Source organism: Cotesia typhae, unplaced genomic scaffold (assembly GCF_013202065.1).
Source record: "Cotesia typhae breed Kobodo isofemale line unplaced genomic scaffold, CoteBio_Ctyphae contig_43, whole genome shotgun sequence".
Lineage (NCBI taxonomy): Eukaryota > Metazoa > Arthropoda > Insecta > Hymenoptera > Braconidae > Cotesia > Cotesia typhae.
In genome coordinates this window covers 3,459,091-3,481,226 of record NW_027423752.1, presented here as the reverse complement: position 1 = coordinate 3,481,226, position 22,136 = coordinate 3,459,091, and the positions used below count along the sequence as shown (strand labels likewise).

At 31.6% G+C, this 22,136-nt stretch overlaps 3 protein-coding genes across 4 annotated transcripts; 2 read left to right on the top strand and 1 right to left on the bottom strand.

The window, feature by feature from the left end:
- The first annotated feature begins 526 nt into the window (after positions 1-526).
- On the top strand, positions 527-5,765 carry Ints2 (integrator complex subunit 2). The gene is made up of 6 exons (XM_074244215.1): positions 527-913; positions 1,151-1,919; positions 2,702-4,028; positions 4,172-4,376; positions 4,469-4,775; positions 5,197-5,765. Exons 1-6 carry the CDS (start codon positions 630-632, stop codon positions 5,647-5,649), a joined length of 3,345 nt encoding a protein of 1,114 aa, XP_074100316.1. The 5' UTR covers positions 527-629; the 3' UTR covers positions 5,650-5,765.
- A 5,981-nt stretch (positions 5,766-11,746) lies between these two features.
- On the top strand, positions 11,747-15,510 carry LOC141528217 (protein SPT2 homolog). Its single transcript, XM_074244153.1, has 5 exons — positions 11,747-11,803; positions 12,007-12,153; positions 12,242-12,371; positions 13,420-14,859; positions 14,938-15,510. The coding sequence occupies exons 1-5, from the start codon at positions 11,750-11,752 to the stop codon at positions 15,024-15,026; spliced, it is 1,860 nt and encodes a 619-aa protein (XP_074100254.1). The 5' UTR covers positions 11,747-11,749; the 3' UTR covers positions 15,027-15,510.
- Positions 15,337-21,512, bottom strand: Ir76b (Ionotropic receptor 76b). 2 transcript variants are annotated; one of them, XM_074244152.1, is made up of 6 exons: positions 20,421-21,512; positions 20,134-20,310; positions 19,728-20,064; positions 17,542-17,735; positions 17,097-17,404; positions 15,337-17,015 (listed from the first exon to the last, which is right to left on the bottom strand). In XM_074244152.1, exons 2-6 carry the CDS (start codon positions 20,155-20,157, stop codon positions 16,499-16,501), a joined length of 1,380 nt encoding a protein of 459 aa, XP_074100253.1. In that variant the 5' UTR covers positions 20,158-20,310; positions 20,421-21,512; the 3' UTR covers positions 15,337-16,498. The 2 variants fall into 2 exon arrangements, with proteins under 2 accessions (XP_074100253.1, XP_074100250.1); XM_074244149.1 differs by having other exon boundaries at positions 20,134-21,512.
- Between the last annotated feature and the right edge of the window lie 624 nt (positions 21,513-22,136).

Genomic DNA, 22,136 nt, shown 5'->3' with positions numbered 1-22,136 from the left:
TTGATGATTGAATTGAAGTTAGCTTAGTATCGAAAACTAATCGATAGTAATCGAAAAAATGGTTACTGATTCCTTATTGGTTAGAATTAAAGCGCACGCGTATGCGCGCAATTTGAATTCCTAGTAATATTTAAGAGCAGTGTACCTATTATACCTACAGTCTAAAATACAACGCATGTGCACATGAAAATAACATTTCTATAGTGTAAAAGTATAGAATTCCTTTATATCTTTATCTTTTTCCCTCCGACTACGTACATATATGCGTCTTTTAATGTGACGCTCATATTATTATTATTGTGACGCGACCTTGAAATTTTACCCTCAACGCGCGCAAAGAAGTTTCACTTAAAAAAAAATTAACAAGTGTTCAAAACGAAGCTAAATATAGATTGAAGTTTTATAGACCGTGAAATTAAAGAAATACCAAAAATCTCTATAAAATAAAAAAGACTCCAAAAATTATAATCAAATATTCGCGGAATTTTGTGCCCCCTACTGGCTAAATTTGAATCCAGTAAAAAAAATATGGCGTTTAAAGCATACCCAAACCGAATGACCTGCTAGAGCTCAGCCCAGTCAACAACCGAATTCTTGATGAAAAAATAATTTAAAAAAAAAAATTAATCATGCAGATGAATATGACAATATCACCTCGAGTATTCACTGCAATTCAAAACGTAAATATACGTGAATTATCGCAGTGTTCGCAAAGAGAGATTCGACCTTTGTTGCCATGTCTGGTACGTATGAGTTTAATTTCCCCATTGGACATCACCAGGGAGTGTGTCGAGGCGAGGAAGGAGATCCTGACTATCCTCTCCGGCATCGAGTCCGTTAACTCCATCGTCGCTTTGTTGTCAATCGATTTCCACGCACTTGAAACAGATGTCCGCAAGGAAATCCAATTGAGGTTAGTACACCAATCATATGTCATGTAAATATCGTACTGATCAGCAAATCACTTAAATTTATAAATTTATTTTTTATGACACTGAGATTTATTTTGTTCATCAATTGTATTACAACTAAAAAATATTTTTAAAAAATTCCACTTATAATTTTTTATATTATTTTAAAATTATTTCAACAAGAAAATTTCTAAAAATTATCAACTGCCTGCTAATTTAATTTTCATAATTTTTTTTAGACAAAAAATCGGCAACACCCAGGGTGACAGTATTCTGGCGCAGTCTGTCCAAGGAGGTTTGGCCCAGGAATTTGAGCGGAGCGAATCAACCCTGAGAATCCGGCTGGTCTTAAGCGAGCTGCTGTTCGTGTCTTCCCAGATCCAGGAGCATCAAAAGACAAGTGACTTCTCAATAAAGCAGTCAGACTTGTTCGACCCCGCAGTTTACATGGAAGAGATCAGCTACGTGATTTGCATCGCGCTGGCTGAACTTCCTGCTCTGCTATCCATCAGTGATATTGCTGAGACTCTGTTGCACGTTAAGCACGGCCCGGAAATAATTTGCTGGGTGGTAGCAAATAGTCCCGACAGTTTCTTCGACGTTTGTACGCACTTGATAGCCAACGGGGAGCGCCAGGAAGAGTCTGCGCTGGGGAGAATCAGGACTCAAGCGCTAACGATGCTCTGTAGAATGAACCCCTCACAGTCACTGGCAATTCGTGCTAAATGTGTTGAACTCTGTCGCATGCCTGCGTTGGCGATCACCCTCAGCTTGGAAAAGAATTCGTTAGATTCTCCGGAGAGCGATGTGGTAGCTTTTATTTCAGGGCTTTTGTTGGGAAGTGATCAGCAAGTGAGAAACTGGATTGGATTGTTCATTCGGAATGGCCAGAAACGCAAGTGGGAATCCCATTCTGCCTTGCAGTTATTGAGAGATGAAATTTTGACTCGCTTGAAGGCTATTGTTACTGATGTTACTGCTGCTGAAGGTCAGCTGGTTGAATCTCAGGTCAGTTTAGAAATTTATTTAGAATTAAAAATATTTTTTATATAATTTTTCATAACTAATTTTTAAGGGGGTATTCTTGTCTAGAAGCATGAAATTTCAGGTAACTTTTGAAGTGCTGTAAAAAAAGGCGATCAATATTTTTACCATCCATTTTTTATAAGTTATATATTAACATAATAAGAATACAGAAAAAAATAAAAAAAGTTGAAAATTTTAAAAACTAGCAACTGATGAAGTGGGGAAGGGGTCTAAAAAAATTGGCACGTCACTATACTCAAGTTTCCAACCCTCCTAGCAATCGGAAACAAAAAAAAATAATATTAATCTAGAGTAATGTCGCTATAGTTGGAACTACGGTCATCCTCAAATTTCAATTTTTACTACTTTTAAAAAATTCGAAAAAGTAAAAAAAAGTGGTAAAAAAAATTTTTTTCAACTTTTCCGTAGTTCTAAACATAGCGACATTACTCTAGATTAATAATCTTTTTTATTCTTTTATTTCCGATTGCTAGGAAGGTTGGAATCGTGGGTATAGTCACGAGCAAATTTTTTTAGACCTCCCCCCTCTTCATCAGCTACTAATTTTTTTCTGTATTCTTATAATGTTAATAAATAATTTAAAAAAAATGGATGGTAGAAAAATTGATTGCCATTTTTTTTGACGGCACTTAAAAAATTATCTGAAATTTCATGCTTCTAGACCAGAATACCCCCTTAAGAAAGATTGCAGAAATTAACAATTGAAAATTTTTTTTTTTTTTTTTTTTTTTTTTTTTTTCAAGGTAGTAAAAGCCAGCGCATTGCTGAGACTCTACTGTGCATTGAGAGGAATCGGTGGAATAAAATTCCAAGACGACGAAGTGACAATGATCGTCCAGCTGCTGACATCACACCCTCCACCATCACCAGCTGGAGTCAGATTCGTATCTGTCGGGCTGTGTATGCTGATTGCGTGTCCATGTCTGATCGGTCATCACCAGTTAGAAAAAAAGAGTATCGAGTGGGTTCAGTGGTTGGTGCGCGAAGAAGCTTACTTCGAGAGCGCCAGTGGTGTATCTGCAAGTTTCGGAGAAATGTTGCTGCTCATGGCCATTCATTTCCACAGCAACCAGCTGTCAGCAATCTGCGACTTGGTCTGCGCGACTTTGGGCATGAAAGTACCGATTAGACCCAACAATTTAACGCGTATGAAGCAAATCTTCATGCAAGACATCTTCACAGAGCAAGTGGTCACTGCTCACGCAGTTAAAGTCCCAGTGACTGCTAATTTGAACGCCAATATTCCAGGATTTCTGCCTGTTCATTGCATTCACCAGTTACTTAAATCCAGAGCGTTCTCCAAACACCGTGTTCCAATTAAAAATTGGATTTACAGACAAATTTGCAACAGCACGGCGCCACTGCATCCCGTTTTGCCAGCTCTGGTTGAAGTCTACGTCAACTCAATTCTGGTGACCGGTAACAAGACTACAGAGCATACCAACAAGCCCATCACCGAGGACGAAATTCGCAGAGTCTTTCAGCACAGCGTCTTTGGAGAGAATTTCAAGTCTTCAAAACGCAGCGCGCTGAGTATCATGGAATCAGATGCTGAAAATATAGACGTGGATACAACTAAACCATCGTTGACATCCCAATTGTTGTTTTTATACTATCTGCTGTTGTATGAAGATGTCAGGATGACGAACATGTCTAATTTCCTATCTCAAGGCCGAAAAGTCAAAAGTTACTCGGTGGAGTTTTTGAGCGAACTGCCAATGAAATATTTGCTACAACAGGCTCAGAGAGACCAGCTTAACTATGCGAGTTTATTCTCGCCGTTGCTGAGGTTACTGGCGACTCATTTTCCACATTTGTCTCTAGTCGACGACTGGCTGGATGATGAGATGATTAATATTGACTCCACGGCGGCTAATTATGATAATGTTGTTATCAATGAGTTGACGGTCAAAGAAGCGTTCAAGAATATTAAAAGTTGTCCAAGCAGAACTGGAAGGGTGTTGAGACAGATGATGATCATGAAACCTACTGAGATTTGGGGCTATTCTGAGACTATTATTAGTTACTTTAAAACTATACTGGATGAAAAAGTACCACGATATATACAAGGTAATAATAATTTTATCCATATATAATTACATAAATAATTAAGAGAATGAGGAAAATAATAATTACAATAATTTTAAGTTAAAATTTTGTTACAATTATTAAATTTCATGAATTTTATTATTAACAATTATTGTTGTTTTCAGAATTATACAAGCAAGTATGGCTAAGATTTAACACGGTATTACCACGTTTTTTGTGGGTAATGTCAATAAATGCATTACTGATGGAAATCCCGACGGTTCAAAATGTAAGATTGACACAAGAAAATATCGTTCTTGATCCACTTCAGGTATTACGTTGTGACGCCAGGGTATTTAGATGTGCGCCAGTCTTATCTGTTATTCTGAGGTAATATATTTTTCATTATATCAATATGATTGTGTATTTATGATAATAAGAATAATATTAAAATTCAAACATATTTATTTTTCTATGATAAGAATTTTACAAGCAACACTGGCCGCATCAAGATCACAGCTCTCACGTCACATGCAAGATAGACCCATGACCGAAAAAGTTGGCCAGTTAACCAACGAATCTGAAAGAGAGGACCTTCGTACTGCTTTGGTTGCTGGACAAGAAAGCGCTGCGGTCCAGATCTTGTTGGAAGCGTGTTTGGAAACTGAAGAAGATCGAGTCGTACCGGGACAACTTTGGTCGTTGCGTGAGATCCGCAGTGTTGTGTGCTCGTATTTACACCAGGTCTTCATTACCGATCCGTCGTTAGCTAAATTAGTTCACTTTCAGGTAAATCATCTGAAACTGACTTTTTTTTTTTATAACCCTTATAGCCAGAGTTTCAGACCAACAAAGCTGGTGTCAGATAGTTGCCACCAACTTAAATTCTGAATTTACAACTAGGTTACAATTCGCTGACAAGTTAGGAATAAATTTAGCGACAATCTATTGCCGCAATATGTCGCCAAATTTGTTGAGAAACTTGTCAATTTGATGTGAAAAAGTGTTAGAAGCAGTTTTTGCTAACAACTTCGTGAACAAGTTGACACCAACTGAGTTCATTTTTAAGACTTGTTGTCAACTTGATGAAAAGTTGCTGCAGTAGATTGACAGAAAGTTGCGACCAACTTGGCTATCAGGGAAATTTTTATTCTCATCAACAAATTGATTAAACTAAATATTAATTTATATTAATTAATATAAATTTCAGGGTTACCCACGTGATTTGTTGCCGATAACTGTCGCTGGGATACCATCAATGCACATCTGCTTAGACTGGATACCTGAACTACTGTCCCAGCCAGAGCCAGAAAAACAAATTTTTGCAGTGGATTTAGCTTCGCACCTCGCGGTTCAATACGCACTGCCTAAAGCTCTCAGCGTTTCACGATTAGCAATAAATACTTTGATTACTTTGCTGGGAGTATTACCTGCCAAGGAACGTGTTGTACTTTTTATACCAGTTCTGTCGGCATTGACGCGAATTTGTTTGGCGTTCCCACCACTTGCTGAAGACACTACCGGACTTCTTCTACAGCTAGGAAGAGTCAGTTCAGCCCAAGCAGCGCTTGGTGACAAATCCGGGGAAATTCTTTGTCACCAAGTCAATCTCACATTTTCTTCGTTACTACAGAAAGCCATTTTACAGTCCAAAGTTTATTAAAATAAAAATTATTTTTTTTTTTTTTTTTGTAAATATCATACCTATAAATTTGTCATTTACATTTTCGAAATGTACATAATTTGTGTAATATAAATAAATTTTAATAATTAAAATTATTTTCATCAGTATTGGGATTCTTATTAAAAATTAATTTTATTAACATTTTATCTTATAGCGAAGAAGTAGTCGATAATCTAAAAAACAAATTTTTACTTTTTGGTACATAGAAGTTTTAAAAAGTTTGGAAAATCCAAAAGTGCACGGCTCATAATTCTCATTTAATTATGAAATAATAATAATAAATAAAAAATGTGAAAAAAAAAATTATATAACAGCTGTAAAAGGACCATAGTGCGCAGGTGCCCTTATTGGGATATATGTACATAACGTACGTAGGTAATGCACCTTTTCATCCCCCGACAAATTATCCTACAGACAAAATATTTACTTAACGAAATTGATTAACGGATTGAGTTGTAATAATTATAATTCCGGTTTATCGTATTTGATATATTTTTATGATAATAATTCATGTTGAACTGTTAAAAGAATAAATTTTGATTGATTTTGCGATTATAATTGAGTTATTATTTTTGGGCAAGCTTATGTGTTGGTTTAATGTCAAATAAACACTGTTATGTCTTAGCTCTAATGGCCACGCGTGAGTTTATTTTACTGAGTCTAGATTACCGACGTGGTCCTAATTCGAGTAATTCGCCCGGGAATATTGAAATACTCAACTTTGAAATAGCAGGAATGAATAAATATTAATAAATGACTGGGTTTTTTAACATGAAAAATAACGGCGAAGAAAATATATAAATAAATTTAACGGCGTATATATATATATATATATATATATATATATATATATATATATATATATATATATATATATATATATATATATATATATATATATATATATAAAATTTATATTTTGTAACACGTTTATTAACAGCATATTTTGAAATACAATGATTTTTTTAGACAGATACATATCCGTTTTTATTACAATAATAGTACTAAGTAACAATATACGTCTGCAAGTAAATGTAGTATTTGTCTTTAAAAAAGTTAAAAATGTATGATATTCAAATTTTTAATTTTTTTAACGTTAATAAAAAACAATGTTATTTCTGGAAAAACTAAAAAACTTGAATAGTAATACCAGAAAAAATGCAAAATTTTTTTTCAATCTAATAAAATTTTTTCACAAGGGAACGAAAGAAATAAGTAACAATATTTGATTACAACGTTATTAATATATTTTTAATTAGCAGATTTTATAATCATATAAAATATTTTTAATAGCAACAATATTTTTAACTATATAATTAATATTGGATCACATTTTCACACATGCGGATAACATTTTTATAAGCATACAAATTTAGCTTGTTACCAATTGAAATCTACATTATCGCCTGTAAAAATTAATAGACCGATAATAAAGAACTTTCATTATCATTTGGTAAAAATTTCGGTTAGTGTCCAATCGGATAATTTGTTTATTCGGAGTATATCGAAGCGGATAAAATTTATTTCTGTTCATCACAATGAGGAGTTTGTCCTTTTCGGAATTTGGCCGGTCGGAAAGTAAAATGCGGAAAATTATTTTCGGATAATGTCCAATTGGAACACTCTTTTCGGAGTATATCGAACCGGATAAAATTTTTTTCTGTTAATGGCGATGAGGAGATTGTCTTTTTCGGAATTTGGCCGATCGGAAAGTTAAATACGGAAAATTCCCTGATAGCCACCTTACCTATAACTTACTGTCAATCTACGTCCGCAATTTGAAGCAAACTTGACGGAAAGAGTTGGCAAAGCGAGCGATTACCTATTAGTTACCTATAACTTACTCTGCAAATAGACGTCAAAACTTGCTGTACAAGTATTTCAGTCAAATTGTAGTAAAGTTGAAAGGAAATTTAACTACAAGTTTGATTGTTAACTTGTATTCAAGTTGCGGCCGTAGATTTCCGTCAATTTGCTTACAACTGTTGTTGAAAGAAGAATTACCGCCAACTTGATGTATAAATTAACCGTAACTGCTGGAAGTCAACACTTACTGAGAAAGCGCTGGCTATCAGGGTTATTTTCAAATAATATTATTTGCAGAGTAAGTTATAGGTAACTAATAGGTAATCGCTCGCTTTGCCAACTCTTTCCGTCAAGTTTGCTTCAAATTGCGGACGTAGATTGACAGTAAGTTATAGATAAGGTGGCTATCAGGGATGTACAATCGGAACACTCTTTAACTATTACCACGCGGTTAAAATCCCTTTCTATAGATGGCGATGTAGATTATGTCTTTTCGGTTATATGACCAGTTCGGTTAGTGTCGATTATGCGAATAGGAGGGGAGCCGGCTGAGGGTATTCTGATTCTCTCTGGAGTTTGGTCTTGGGTCCGAAGTAAAGTAGAAGGGATGGTGGGGCAGCTTCCCCTACTGTACCAGGGTCCCACAGTCGAGAGTGTTGATGACGTCGATTGGCTGCTCCCCTCTCAAGTAGACTTCAGCTCGAAGCGTTGGCCATATGTTCGCTCTTTCCGACCATCCTGGATACCGGAATCTGACAAGAGAATTTCCCAACTCCCTAATGTCTGGGAAACTTTTTTAGAGACCTGGCGGCCAAACTATTTTTTCCTCAAATACGGGTCAATAATTCGCTCAGACTGTCTTTTGTAATACAATGTTGGTATCATAAAGATTATTCGTAAATACTTAAAATGTAAAATATAGTACTTAAAGTATAATTTGTAATAAGTCTAATAATACTTAAGCCTACAGGACTTGAGAAGTATCTTGAACTATACTAAACTTATAACTATACAGGGTGACTCAGAATGACCTTCACAGCGGAAAACTGTAGATAGAGGAGACGATTCTAAGAATAAAGTTCCTTAGTCGCTTTTCGATATTCTCAATAGTTTTTGAGTTATTCATAATGTAATTTGACCAATCACAGACAAGCTTTAGGAATTAAAAAATATAAAAAAGAATAATAAATAAGTTTAGCACCACTGCCACAGCAGACTTCAAGTTAAACAATATTTATTTAATTTGAAAAGTTCGATTTCTTACAGAAAAAAAAACAATAAAACATGCAATTACAACCTAGAACGTATTTGTATATTTTTTTTTATCGTTTCCTTTTGGGTAGACATCAGTAGCCCACAATCCGATTACCCAGATCTAACATTGGACAGAATAATTTTACCAAAATTGCGCTTACCCAGATTTCTGAAATACAGTATATCGTTTACCCAGAGTTTCTCTTGCCCAGGCATCCGTTAGCGCAGAAGATCGTTTACACAGGCATCCATTCACACAGGTTTCTTTTGCCCAGACTTTTGAATTTTATCTTGGTAGTTCAATACAATTATAGTAGATGACGACAACATGATCAATTATGATTTAAAATTATGAAATAGGTTGGTAGCCAAAAGAGGAGCCGAATCTCAGAGAGCGTTTGGGTAATGTCACGGTTACCACAGTGACAATAAAGTGTGTTAGTTAAAGTTTTTATTAAATGGAGCGAACTAATTATTTAGAGGATAATTTAAAATTGAACCACAATAAAATCGGTAAGTAATTATTATTATTATTATTATTATCATTATTATTATATTATAATGTTATAATTTTTTTTATTCATTATCAATAACACAGAAAAGAAATTAATTGAACAAATTAAACAAATTAATTGAACAAATAAAACAAGTAGTCCAAATTGAAATTTTTAGATATAATTAACGATTAATTATTTTCATTTTCTTGTGATAATTGTTCAACATAAATGTCATTCCCTTCTGAGTTGATATTATAATGAGTTGATTGCACTGGCACATCGGTCCTAACCTTGAAATCAAGTTTTTCCATTGTCCCAGCAACCAGTGTTGATTTAAAAATTTTTTCAGCATTTATGAATTTTAAATCATAATTTATGGCGGTTCTACAAACTCGGTCACGCCTCTACCAGCTATCAATGGAACATGTGGATGGCAAACTTTAACTTAATTATTATTATAATTTTCCATCTCAACCGCCACGAGAAAAATACTGTGCATTATTTATTTACTTATCAGATTAATATTATTGAGGTGTACTCTTATTATCTTAATAATTAAATATACATTTATTAAAGGTTAATTCATTTGATTTTTATTATTTACCCTGATAGCCAGCGTTTTCTCAGTAAGTGTTGACTTCCAGCAGTTACGGTTAATTTATACATCAAGTTGGCGGTAATTCTTCTTTCAACAACAGTTGTAAGCAAATTGACGGAAATCTACGGCCGCAACTTGAATACAAGTTAACAATCAAACTTGTAGTTAAATTTTCTTTCAACTTGACTACAATTTGAAGGAAATACTTGTACAGCAAGTTTTGACGTCTATTTGCAGAGTAAGTTATAGGTAACTAATAGGTAATCGCTCGCTTTGCCAACTCTTTCCGTCAAGTTTGCTTCAAATTGCGGACGTAGATTGACAGTAAGTTATAGGTAAGGTGGCTATCAGGGTAGTTAAAAATAACTATAAATTGATCATGTTGTCGCCATCTACTATAATTGTATTGAACTACCAAGATAAAATTAATAAGCGAGACGTCCAGCGAGATGTCCGGCAAGACGGTCAGTGTGATGTTCAGCGAGACGTCCTACCCTAATCCTATATTACAATAGTGTTTTACCTCTTTACGATACTTATTCTAATTACAATGGATGGAAAATTTCTAGAGAGTGACCAGACGATTAAAATATTAATGGGATTTTCCCTAGCGTTCTCTAAATTATTTTATATTTCTGAATTTCTCGCGCTATAATTTATCATAATTTGTTCTCGTGTGATGACGCCTTCACCGACCAATTAAACCGTGATATAACATCACAACACATCAAAAAACGATGATGAAAGGGTACAACACGGTAAAAAACTTATGTGTTGGTCTACTGTCTAATAAACACACATAAAACCTATAAAATCCATGATAAAAGGACGCAACACAATTACCCGCGTTTGTGTTGGTCTAATGTCGAATAAACACACACAAAAACCATGTTAAAAGGGCGCAATACAGTAATAGCCTAATGTATTTGGAAGTTTGTGTGGTGGGATATTTTATCTAGGGAAATTTATGTGAAGGAGATATATTTGTCTTGAAATTATTTTGCTTGGGATATTTTGTCTGTAGGATGTTTTGTCGGGGGATGAAAACTCGCGGAACCCATAACGTATATAGATACACAGTCTTTTTATTTTATTTTTTTTTTTTTTTTCATTCTATTAATTGCAATTAAACGACACTGAGTTACATAGCTATCGCGATAGAGAACCTACAATTCTTTTACAGAATTTAAAAAAAAATTTGACTCAATTAATAGATTTTTTGCAAGTTACAGTGTTTACGGATTTCATACATGACGGACGAGAAGATTTTTTAAACTATCTTGATGTTTTTTTTTCTGTTTTTATTGTACTAAATCAATTTTTGAAAAGTATGGAATTTATCTCCATTAAATTATTTTCACAATCGTATACAAATTATCTTGATTCTGTTAACTAACAAAGATGTGATAGTAAAAACAGTTGGCGAAATTAGACGATAAAATTTTTCGATCGTAAAGTCGTGCAATTATGTTATTAAAGATTTTGAACTTTAAAAATTTTTTTAATTTCTCAAGGATTCAAATTTGGCGCTAAAATGTAGTCGTTTAAGTTACAAGCCACCTATAGATGAATTTAAAAACTATTAGGGAAAGAGCAACAATCATATGATCAGTCATTCAGTCAGTGTACTGTTGTGCACCTAGAAACTTCTATTATTTTTATCTATTCGCTAATTGTTACGTACAACTTCAATATAATTATAAGTTACTTTTCACCATATTGTTAATGTTACAATATTTATTACAAAGATAGTTTTCGTCGTTGCATTATCTCCATTGTTAATCACTGTAAAAATATAAATAGTATTTCCTTAACGTTGAAGGCACGTTGATGTTGGTGCTTTGTCATGCCCATACGGACAAATATTTACATTTTTAAGAAATAGAAAATTTATATTTGTTTATTAATTTATATAGTTACCAAAATGGATTTTGGTAAATTACTCACCGTCGCTCAGAAAAATAGCTCTGTCAAACAGGTTAGTAATGGAGTCCATTGTTTATGTATAAATAAAATATGTATTATTATCAATATATGTGTACATTCATACATATGTTGTGTGTGTATACTTATATTTATATAAGTGTGTCGTACGCTTGAAAATTTTTTCCAAGTAGTATCGACCTATTTCCTAATATTTAATTCTGTATTTCTTACTAATTTTTTTTTTTTTTTTCACAGAATGTCTCGTATTATCCAACGAAATTTACGCCACCAAAAAAGGAAACGAAGCAGTCGAAAAATCTGACAGAAGGTATTAAAAAGTTTCTGGCTCGTAAGGAAGAAGAAGAGAGACAGAGACTATTGGAGGAAAAACGTAAAAAAGAGGTAGGAAAAAATTAATCATGAAGTTCTTGCAAAATAAATGATCAAGTTGTTAATTATGAGGTATGGATTAATTTGATTCAATTTACAGAATTTATTGTCGATGAGAGATCAGAAAGTGCAAAACAAAATTAACAAACATTTGAAAGTATCCAAAGCATCTAATAAATCAGTGTTATTGGATGCTGTTAATCATAAAGATACTGCTATAACTCTTGCTGGTAATTATTTATATCTTTTTATACATAATATTAATTTATGGTGTTGGCTTATACGCATTAAGAATTTAAAAAAAAATGTATTATTCTGAAATTCATTTTTGCAACGTACACATTTAAAGTATGTACTCAGAAAATTAAATGTCAATCGAACAAGTATTTTATAAGTTATACGATTATTTGAAGAGCCGTCTCGGAGCGGGTTGCACAAAAATGAGGCTGAGGCCGAAAAACTTTGAACGTCTTTTTCTCAAAAATGCATTTTCAAAATCCTCGAGCAAAATTTATCGAATAATGACTGACAAGATCAGTCTCCAAGTTTTAAACAATTTTCTTCATTCTTTCATAATTGATCCAAGGATTAATAATTTCGATTAATATTTTATATTTTTATAAAATTTTCATTAAAAATCGATCATTTTCTTGTCAAGCTGATATATTGTTAAAAATAATAATACTGAAGTTAGCCGTCAGCCGTCAATTTTAAAAATTTTTTTAACAAATCAACTACAATTAAAAAATGCTTCTAAAAATTTTCACTTGTAATTTTTATTAATTTTCACATGTAAAACTTTTTAATTAAATTTTTTTTTTATAATAATTTAATTGCTATAAAATTCTAAAAAAAATTTTAATATCTGTCAACTTCAGTGTCATTAAAAATAAATATTTTTATAATTCCTTTGATTAATTACTAGGTCATATCTTATATTACCGAAATTTTTTTGGATTTTTGAATTTCGATGATCCAGAGTGAAGATATTGTACTCACTGCGAGTAACCTTTTTTTAGAATACATTCTATAAATCGTCTGAAGGAATTAGAAAAATCATTACTAAAAAAAGAAAGAATTATTAAAGTTAAAAGTCACTAGTATGTATATATTCATTTTCATTATCAATTAAATATTCAGCAAAAATGAATTAAAAATAACTTTTTTTGGCCTTCTAAGTGTGTGTAATCATATTCATATCTTTAAAATATTCTAAACCAATAATTTACTACTCAATTTTATAAAATCATAATTAAAATAATTTTTTCTGTATACTAGGCCCATCTCAGCCAGACGAAGATGATTATGGCTACGTATCCCAAGAAGCCTCTGCATTTTATGACAAACTAATGAATAAATATCAAAGTCTGCCTTCAGAGAAGCCATGGTTTAGCGACAGCGGTAAGAAAGTTGTGAAAGACATTGCTTCAACTAAAGACAGAGTAAAGCAAGCGCTCAAACAGCAAGAATTAGAAGCGTCACTGCCCCATAGACGTAAGAGAAAGTCTGAAACCAGCCGGGATGACCGGGAATCTCAAGATAACTCCAATGAGCGGGACAATCATAATCATAGTAGCAATAATGAGGAAGAAAAACCGAAGCCTAAAAAACGTCCACTGCCACCGCCAATTGATTTTATGTCTCTATTAAAGATAGCCGAGCAAAAGCAGCATGAGCCGATAGTAATTGAACCCAAGCCCAAGCCCAAGGAAGAGATCGAGCGACCAATGACCAAGAAGCAGAGGATTGAGTACCAGAAGGAAAAAGAATATTGGGACAGGCGCGAACGCCAAAAGAACGGTGACTACAAGCCGTCTCCCTCTAGTTCTGCTGAAAAAGACAAGAGTTCTGTAAAAAGTTCGATTTCGTCAACGGGTAAAATTCCGAAGGTTAATGGCGCAAAGGTACCGAGTGTTAAAAACGATCGTCCTCCAGAGAAAGAAAAAACTGATAAAACTCCAGTTAAATTGGCTACTATTCCGAAAAAAATTCCTGATAAAAAAGTCAGTGAAAAATCTTCGAGCAGCAAACCAAATTCAGATCTTGATGTGGAGGAAACGGAGAGGAAAATCAATGCTGAGATACGCAAGCTCGAAAATGCGAAACGAGCATTAAAAGAACAACAAGAGAGAAACTTGAAGAAAAAAGCTGAGGAACGTGATAATAATACGAGTGTAAATAAGAGTAACGGTGTAAATAAAAATAATTGTAATAATTTAAAGAATGGTAGTCGTACCAGTAGTAGTGTTAGCAGCGGTGATGGAAAAAAATTAAATGGTAAAGATGATAGAAATGGTAAATTAAAGCCAGAGAAGCGCATCGATGGAAAAACAGGTAAATTTCCACCTGACGTCAGACCGCGAGTTCCAGGCGACGTTAAGTCGAGACAGTTTCCACCTGCTGACGTCAAGCCAAGACAGTTTCCACCCCCGGATGTCAAACCAAGGCAATTCCCACCGCCTGATGTTAGGAAAAACGGGAGCAAATTACAGGTCAATAAAAGAAGGATTCTTGATGATGATGAGGAAGAATATGACTCAGAGCTGGATGACTTTATTGATGATGATCCGCAAGATGGTACTGAGGATTATAGTAAATATATAAGTGAGATATTTGGGTATGATAAGAGTAAATATGCGAATTTTGATGACGAAGATGATAATATGGAGAGTAATTACGCTCAGCAATTGAGAGAAGAATTTGTCTCCACTAAAATTGGTAAGTTTTATTTTTTGTTTATGATTTTTTTTAATCGTAGTCATGTATATGGTTGGTTAATTTAATTTTTATTTACAGGTATAATGGAAGATTTGGAGGATATTAGACAAGAAAATTTGGAAAAGAAACGTAAGGCTATGATGATGAAGAAAATGAGAAGAAAATAAAATAGCATTGCGAGTAATTATAATAAATGAATTAAGTAATATGATAAGGAAAAAATTGTATTTTTTATTCGAGAGTTTATTGATGAATGTTGATATGAAAATTATAAATAGATAAAAAAAATGATCAGAATCTAAAAGTAGATTTTTTATAAATTTTTTTTCACGGAAAAAAATTTAGATAGTTTTTGAAATTATAGATAAATATTGAATAATATTGATGAATCAAGCGATAAGAATCTTATTTCTTAAAATTAATATAAAGTTAAATATTTTCACACTTAAATTATAACAATAATGATAATACGTATAGTTATGTGTTCATGTCGGTTCATATTTGTTTTTTCTGTTTGTATTATCAATCGATTTAATAATCCATAATTCATGTTACGTACAAAAATTCACTTAATACATTTGTATTTATTGTTTTTTTTTTATTACACACCCACACTTAACAATATATTCATTATGCAATAACAAAGTGTAAATATATACGACTTAATAACCATAATTATCATTATTATTAATTTTAATTATTCTATATAAATATATATAATTTAAATCGTAAAAAAAATTCATAAATCAAACTTATTTAAAGGACAAAAAATATACATATTAAATTAAGTTCATTTTATAAATCGCTACAGAAAAATTATTAAAAAAAAAATTAATTAATATATATTAGCTTTTAAGTATAATATTTATAATAACGATGATTTAAATAAATAATATAAACTGAATAACTTTGTTATCATTTAAATTATGAATTTTTTATTCAAAAGTGATTATTGTTAATAACGCAAATAGATAAATTGTCAATAAAAAAACTCAGACGTTAAAAATCACACGTGTTAAATTACCAGTAAAAGAAACAAGAACCATACTCATACATACACAATATATATATATATATATATATATATATATATATATATATTTATTATCTTCGTTTTAATTTTAAATAATACTGTCACGAGTTAGAATAGTTACCGCAGTATTATTATCATCAGATAAAAACCGCGGTAAATTTAAATACTGATTAAAACGAACTAAATAATTGGAAAAATGCCTAATTAACCCCCAGTTATTTTTCTGACGTTTCGTTTAAAATAAATTCACCAAAAAATTCCATTCTTATTCACCGATTCGACGTCTGGGCTCATTAATAATTTAATTAAAACAAAAATTTGATAAAATGTCAATACTGCCACGCAATTCAATTCTTTGAGCGTACTATCTAAACACCCAATGACATTTATTATTTAATGTGTACTTAATACATCTGATAGACCATGATACATTAGTGACGAATGTTACACAGTAACAGCTCGTATAATTGTTGCAATTACTCTTTGCGGAGGAAGAAATGAAAAAATCAATACGATCACATCACGTCGGCTGATTATTATTAATTCAGTTGTCAAATAGCAATCAAATTTGAAATTCAAAACACTGTAACTGATATAATCAATCAATTAATTAGTGTATTGAAACAATAACGCTGATGGTGTACGAATTGGTACTAATCGTTTTTCCCCCGTAATTTCCTTGATAACAAAATAATCACGTCCATTAATAAAATGAGTTTTAGAACTTATAACATTATCAATAGAATCGTAAATCGGAATTTGAGGTTGAGGAAACGCCGAAAATTCAGTTTTAATTGGTCCTTTCGTTATCGACAATGGAGGTAATGGCAATTGCGGGCGCTTCGTTGAACTTACTTGGACCTTCATACGCGTTTTGCAACAGGTACATGAGTCAGCGCAACACAAGCACACCCGACACTTGAAGTAATGTTGACTTACTTCAACAATAAAGCATATCAATGCCAACAAAAAACCAGTTGCAATAACTTCGTACGTTAATTTAAAGTCTCTGTTCTCCAATCTACGCTCCGTCGAACCTAAATCGAGTGGACAATATGTAACCATCGGTCTATTTACCGATTCTATGTGTTTAATTATCCCCGTCTCTACTAAATGCAACAATCTGGAAAATATAAATAATGTTGATAAATAAACATAAGCTGTTGATTATTATTTAATTATCAAATTTTACTAAATTACTCACTGGTAGTCAATTATTTTTTTTAACCGTGAATTCAATGGATAAGCAAATCCACGATTTTGTCCATACACAGAGTTCGGCATTTTAATGTAGTAACATTTCTCCTTTTCTATCATGTTCAAACGCGTGCGATTCACATAATCGCGGTAGATGAAATCCTCGATGAATTGAATTTCATCGATGAATAAACGATCGTTTGTAACAAAACCGGCTACTTTTTTAGCTTTATTGTCTTCTTTGGTAATATTGTAAAACATACCGCGGGTTTTGTTGAGTGATTTTTTGAGAGGTTCAAGTTTTCCTGGATGATTCTAAAAAAAAAAACAAGTCATGATTTATTTAAATACAGTCTTATAAAAATTTCTTATTAATAATTAGTACTTGTGATTGTAATTATTATTAAAAAAAAAAAAAAACCAAAAAAAAAAAATGATTACAATAAACTTACTCTATTTACTGTAATATCAATAATATAATGACGTTGAGCTGTCCAAGATTTGCGTAAATTATAAATATCTTTAACTGAAGTAAAATCCAGCGTAAATTCAGACAATGTCAAAAATGCAGTCAAATTAGCAGTATAAAAAGCAGTTATAATTGTTATAAAAATCCACCAGGATGCAAACAATAGTCTATTCGAATCTGGAACATAAAAAGTAAGTAAATGTCAATATTATTTATTAAGCGTTACTAATGCCGAAAAGCCGTATCTCAAAACACGTTCCAATTTTTTTAAATGTTAAATTTTTCGTATTTTGTGGAAATTCATTGAAAGATTTTTCGATAAAATTTTTAACCTTTTGTTGAAAAAATTCAAAATTTCAAAAAATTGGGATGTGTTTCTGTTTTTAATCTAACTACCAAAATTCAATTTTTCATTAGATCTCAATAGTTTGAAGTCCTTTAAAGCTATTTTGACTATTTTTTCATATATGCTCTTTCAGCTTTAAAAAATTTTTTTCTACGTTTTTTGACCAGATTTTACTTTTTCACATTCTCAAGTTGGTAAGAGAAAAAAAAATTTTGAAACTAGTAGTGTAGTGTAAAAAAATGGTGTAAAATTCTCTCGGTGTAAATTTTCAATCCTTGTAATTTTATCAAGTGTAATCTAGTTTTTTTACACCATTCCCTTTGCGTGTTACTCGATATATTTTTCCTTAATAAGCTACAATTTTCCATTGAATATTTTTAATCACTTAATTTCTTTTCTGAATTAATAACTATATTCATATTATTTACATACTTAATAGTTTGTTGTCTTGATACGGAAATTAGTAGACATCTAACAATTTTTGAAATTTTAATAACAAATCAATTGTGATAAAAAAATATTTATGAAAATTCGCACAATTTTTTTTAATTTTGTATGTTTAATGTTTTTACTTAATTTTTTTCTCATCATGATTTAGTTGTTATAAAAATTTTAAAAATAGTCAGATGACTGCTGATTTCAGTATCATATCTCGTAACTAATGTCAAAAGGGTACATAAAAATTTTTTTTTTCACTCCAACTATGCTAAAAATATTTATAATATTTAGATCTGTAAGAAAAGTGAATAAAAAAAATTATTTTATACGCACTTTTGGCTCTAAAACAAAAAAATTCTAAAGCCAAAAGGGCGTATCATTTTTTTTTAATAATAATTAATTATTAGCTTTAAAAAAAAAGAAGAAAAGTTATAACACTGATGAAAATAATGACTCTTCTACTTATTTTATTTGAAAAGAATATGTATTTGATTAAAGAAGAAACTAAAATATCAATTTAGCTAGGCACTCCACAGAAAAAAAAAATAAATTTGAATCAACAGAAAAATTCTTAAACCAAGAAAATAATTTTAAAGAGTTTCAGTGTCTTGGATCAAGACGGAAAATTCTTGAATGAAGTAAAATTTACTTAAACCAAGAAAAATTTCTTAGTTTAAGAATTTTTTTACTCAAATCAACAAGATAAAATCCTTCAAAATTATTTACTTGATTCAAGTAATATTCTTTTTCTGTGTACTCCGATGCCGTGTTCATTATCAATATCTTTTGTTTCTGAAAGTAAGAAATAATAAATATATATTGCTTGTAAATCTAAACTTTGAAAAAATACTTTAATCTGATATGATTTTCTAATTTGTACAATTTAACATATTTCATTAGACCTTATCAGTGGAAACATGATTATTGGGTCAATAGAAATGAAAATTTTGTAATTCAGTCAAATACATTTTTCTTCAAATAGAATGTTAATGTTATTTTGGTTTTTTTTTTTTAATTCAAATCCATATTTTTTTTTAAATAAATTGAGTTGAAAAGTCATTATTTTTACCGGTATTATAACTTTTTTTTAAGGTTAATAATTAATTATGAATAAAAAAAAATGATATGCCCTTTTGGCTTTAAAATTTTTTTGTCTTAGAGCCAAAAGGGCGTATACAAAAAAAAATTTTTAATTCACTTTTCTTACAGATCTAAATGTTATAAACATTTTTAGATTGGTTGGAGGAAAAAAATTTTTTTTTTATCCGCCTTTTTGGCTCTGCCGAGCCAAAAAGGCGTAGATGTTAAGATGCACTCATTTGGCATTAGTAAAGTGATATTAAGAATATTAAAAGATTGAAATAAAAGGTAAACAGATGACCTACCAGCTTCAGGAGTGATTGCTGATCCTTGTTTTAGTATAGCACCGTATGCAAACCAGACACAATCGATAAATGAATACCTATCTTTATTAGTACGGTCCCACAACCAAGTACGGAATGAAGTTACGAAGTAAATAATTGGACCCACTAGGGCTAACGACACAAATATACAGATCCAAACGGTCTTGCTGAATGGAGCAAGAAGTCCAGACCCGATAGCAGACTGTAATGGTCGTTCCAGTAGGACTGACACTTCCAAGGAATCTAATATCGGGCTAAATTCAACGAAATCCATGTACTCTGGGATTATTGGTATAAACGCGACTGCCATGTCGACTTTCTGAAAAAATAAATTACCAAGTAGTATAATTATTTTTATTTATGGTTATAATATTAGTCTTACACTCACCGATTGGTTCAGCATGCTGATCATACCCGTTTCATTGTTGCCGATTGTGAGATCTTCAGGTGGAATGATTCGGTACTTAAAATTTAATTTTTCTGCTATTATGTCAAAAATTTGGAAAGCATAACCTCCACCGATGATTTTTCCATTTACGTTATTGTATGAAGAATATGGTCCTTCCTTTAAATCAGATTTTTTGTTAATTCGTTAGATATTATCTTTAATAGCTATTTACTAATGAGATGCTGAGAACAATAAACATTTTATTAAAAAATTTAGAAATAAATTACATATCAAAAGTTTGAAAAACCGGTGATGTTAGCCGAGTGGTCTAAGGCGCAAGGCCTATAGAGCACTCGGGACTGGCTCACCGACCAGGCGTGGGTTCGAATCCCAAGCTGGTCTTAGAAACCATCTTGGTTGATATTCGACCCTCGCCGCGTAGATTTAAGATTTTCACAACCCAAAAGACCCCAACGTACCACTCCCAACAGTTAAAGTCGGCAATATGACCACAGCAGTTAAAACCGACTCTAAATAATAACCAATTAAAAAAAAAAAAAAAAAAAAAAAAAAAAAAAAAAAAGTTTGAAAGATATGTTTTGATAGAAAACCAAACTAATATTAACAGACCCTTGACAATTTTTTTATTTTTCTTGAAAAACAAACTGGGGTTAAATTTAATAGTATATTACACTACTAGGACCGAAAGTTGAATTTTCGGCCCTGCGCGTCATGATGCCCGAGGCGAAGCCGAGACGAGCAGGACTGAGATTTCAACTTTTGGCCTGTGTAGTGTATACGATTTTTCTTCATAGCCGGTCGAAAGTACGTTATCAATTTTACTTTTTTTAACTTCAAGTGCAGATAAGTATATGTCTTGATGCCTGCCCCGACATTTGCGGCACGAGCGAAGCGAGTGCTGCTGGTCGTGGGGGCAGGCATCAAATACATTCGAAGAGTCAAGTCTGGTCATATTTTTTAAAAATAAATTAATTTCATTTTTTCAAAGATGTATTTATTTTCATTAGTTTAACAAACTATATTAGTTATTATAAAATTTATCAAACAAAACATATTATAAGCAAAAAAATTCTTATTGCATTTTTTTTAATCGTTTCAATTTTTTCTTGAATGATCGCAATTATTAATAATCCTTCCATAAAATACACAGTTTTCAAACTTGATATTGGAGCAGTTATAAAAATTATATCTCCACTGAGTATACAGTTTTGATAATTCATAACTTGATTATTCAAATAAAAATTTTTAGATGAGTATTCTGATGATAGTTTACTGGTAGGAACATTATTTTCAAAAATTTTTCTTATTTAACAGATGACAAAACAACATTGATAAATATTTTTAAGGTTGGAGGTAGCAATAGAAATTACAGCGGTTAAGAATTTGCTATAGTGACGGAATGAACAGTCCCTAGTTACAAGTGTGTTATATCCTAAAATATCATAGGTGTCGTTGTCGATGCATTACGCGGTAATTAATTTAAATTCAAATTACTTAACTCTATTTAAATATAAATATAAAATAAGTCTTTTATCTTGAAATCTCGAAAACCGTTGCAACTCATAAATTTAGTTTAAACGCTCTCTCAAAACATACAATAAACAAAACCATTTACTAAAACTTCTCAGAAACACAAAAAGTACTTGAATAAAATGCACACGTGTTACTTAACAACTAGACCTTTGTGAAAACTCATAAAAAGGAAAACACGTATCGAACATTTCTCAAGGGTTTTCCTAGTTAAAATTATTCTAGCTAAATATTCTCAAGAGGTCATAAATTATAAGATATAATAAATACGAAATAGAAAGCATAAAGCCTTAAAACAACCAACACTGAGACCATTTGTTAGATAAATAAACAATACTTTTAGAATATCTTATAATTATTAAATAATATTAATGTTTTTAGTTTAACTAAAAAATAGTTTTCATATGGATTAATAAACAAATAATGATAGATTCATATTAATATTAATATGA

What these genes read in the sequence shown, in the direction of transcription:
- Ints2 (XM_074244215.1), top strand. Translation starts at nt 630, where the DNA reads ATGCAGATGAATATGACAATATCACCTCGAGTATTCACTGCAATTCAA. An exon ending in AGTACCACGATATATACAAG is followed by an intron (nt 4,029 to 4,171) that starts GTAATAATAATT and finishes TGTTGTTTTCAG; the next exon opens with AATTATACAAGCAAGTATGG. An exon ending in GTCTTATCTGTTATTCTGAG is followed by an intron (nt 4,377 to 4,468) that starts GTAATATATTTT and finishes TTCTATGATAAG; the next exon opens with AATTTTACAAGCAACACTGG.
- LOC141528217 (XM_074244153.1), top strand. Translation starts at nt 11,750, where the DNA reads ATGGATTTTGGTAAATTACTCACCGTCGCTCAGAAAAATAGCTCTGTC. An exon ending in AGGAAAAACGTAAAAAAGAG is followed by an intron (nt 12,154 to 12,241) that starts GTAGGAAAAAAT and finishes TTCAATTTACAG; the next exon opens with AATTTATTGTCGATGAGAGA. An exon ending in ATTTGTCTCCACTAAAATTG is followed by an intron (nt 14,860 to 14,937) that starts GTAAGTTTTATT and finishes TTTTATTTACAG; the next exon opens with GTATAATGGAAGATTTGGAG.
- Ir76b (XM_074244149.1), bottom strand. Translation starts at nt 20,157, where the DNA reads ATGATCAGCATGCTGAACCAATCG. An exon ending in TCAGCATGCTGAACCAATCG is followed by an intron (nt 20,065 to 20,133) that starts GTGAGTGTAAGA and finishes TTATTTTTTCAG; the next exon opens with AAAGTCGACATGGCAGTCGC. An exon ending in AGCAATCACTCCTGAAGCTG is followed by an intron (nt 17,736 to 19,727) that starts GTAGGTCATCTG and finishes TTTATGTTCCAG; the next exon opens with ATTCGAATAGACTATTGTTT.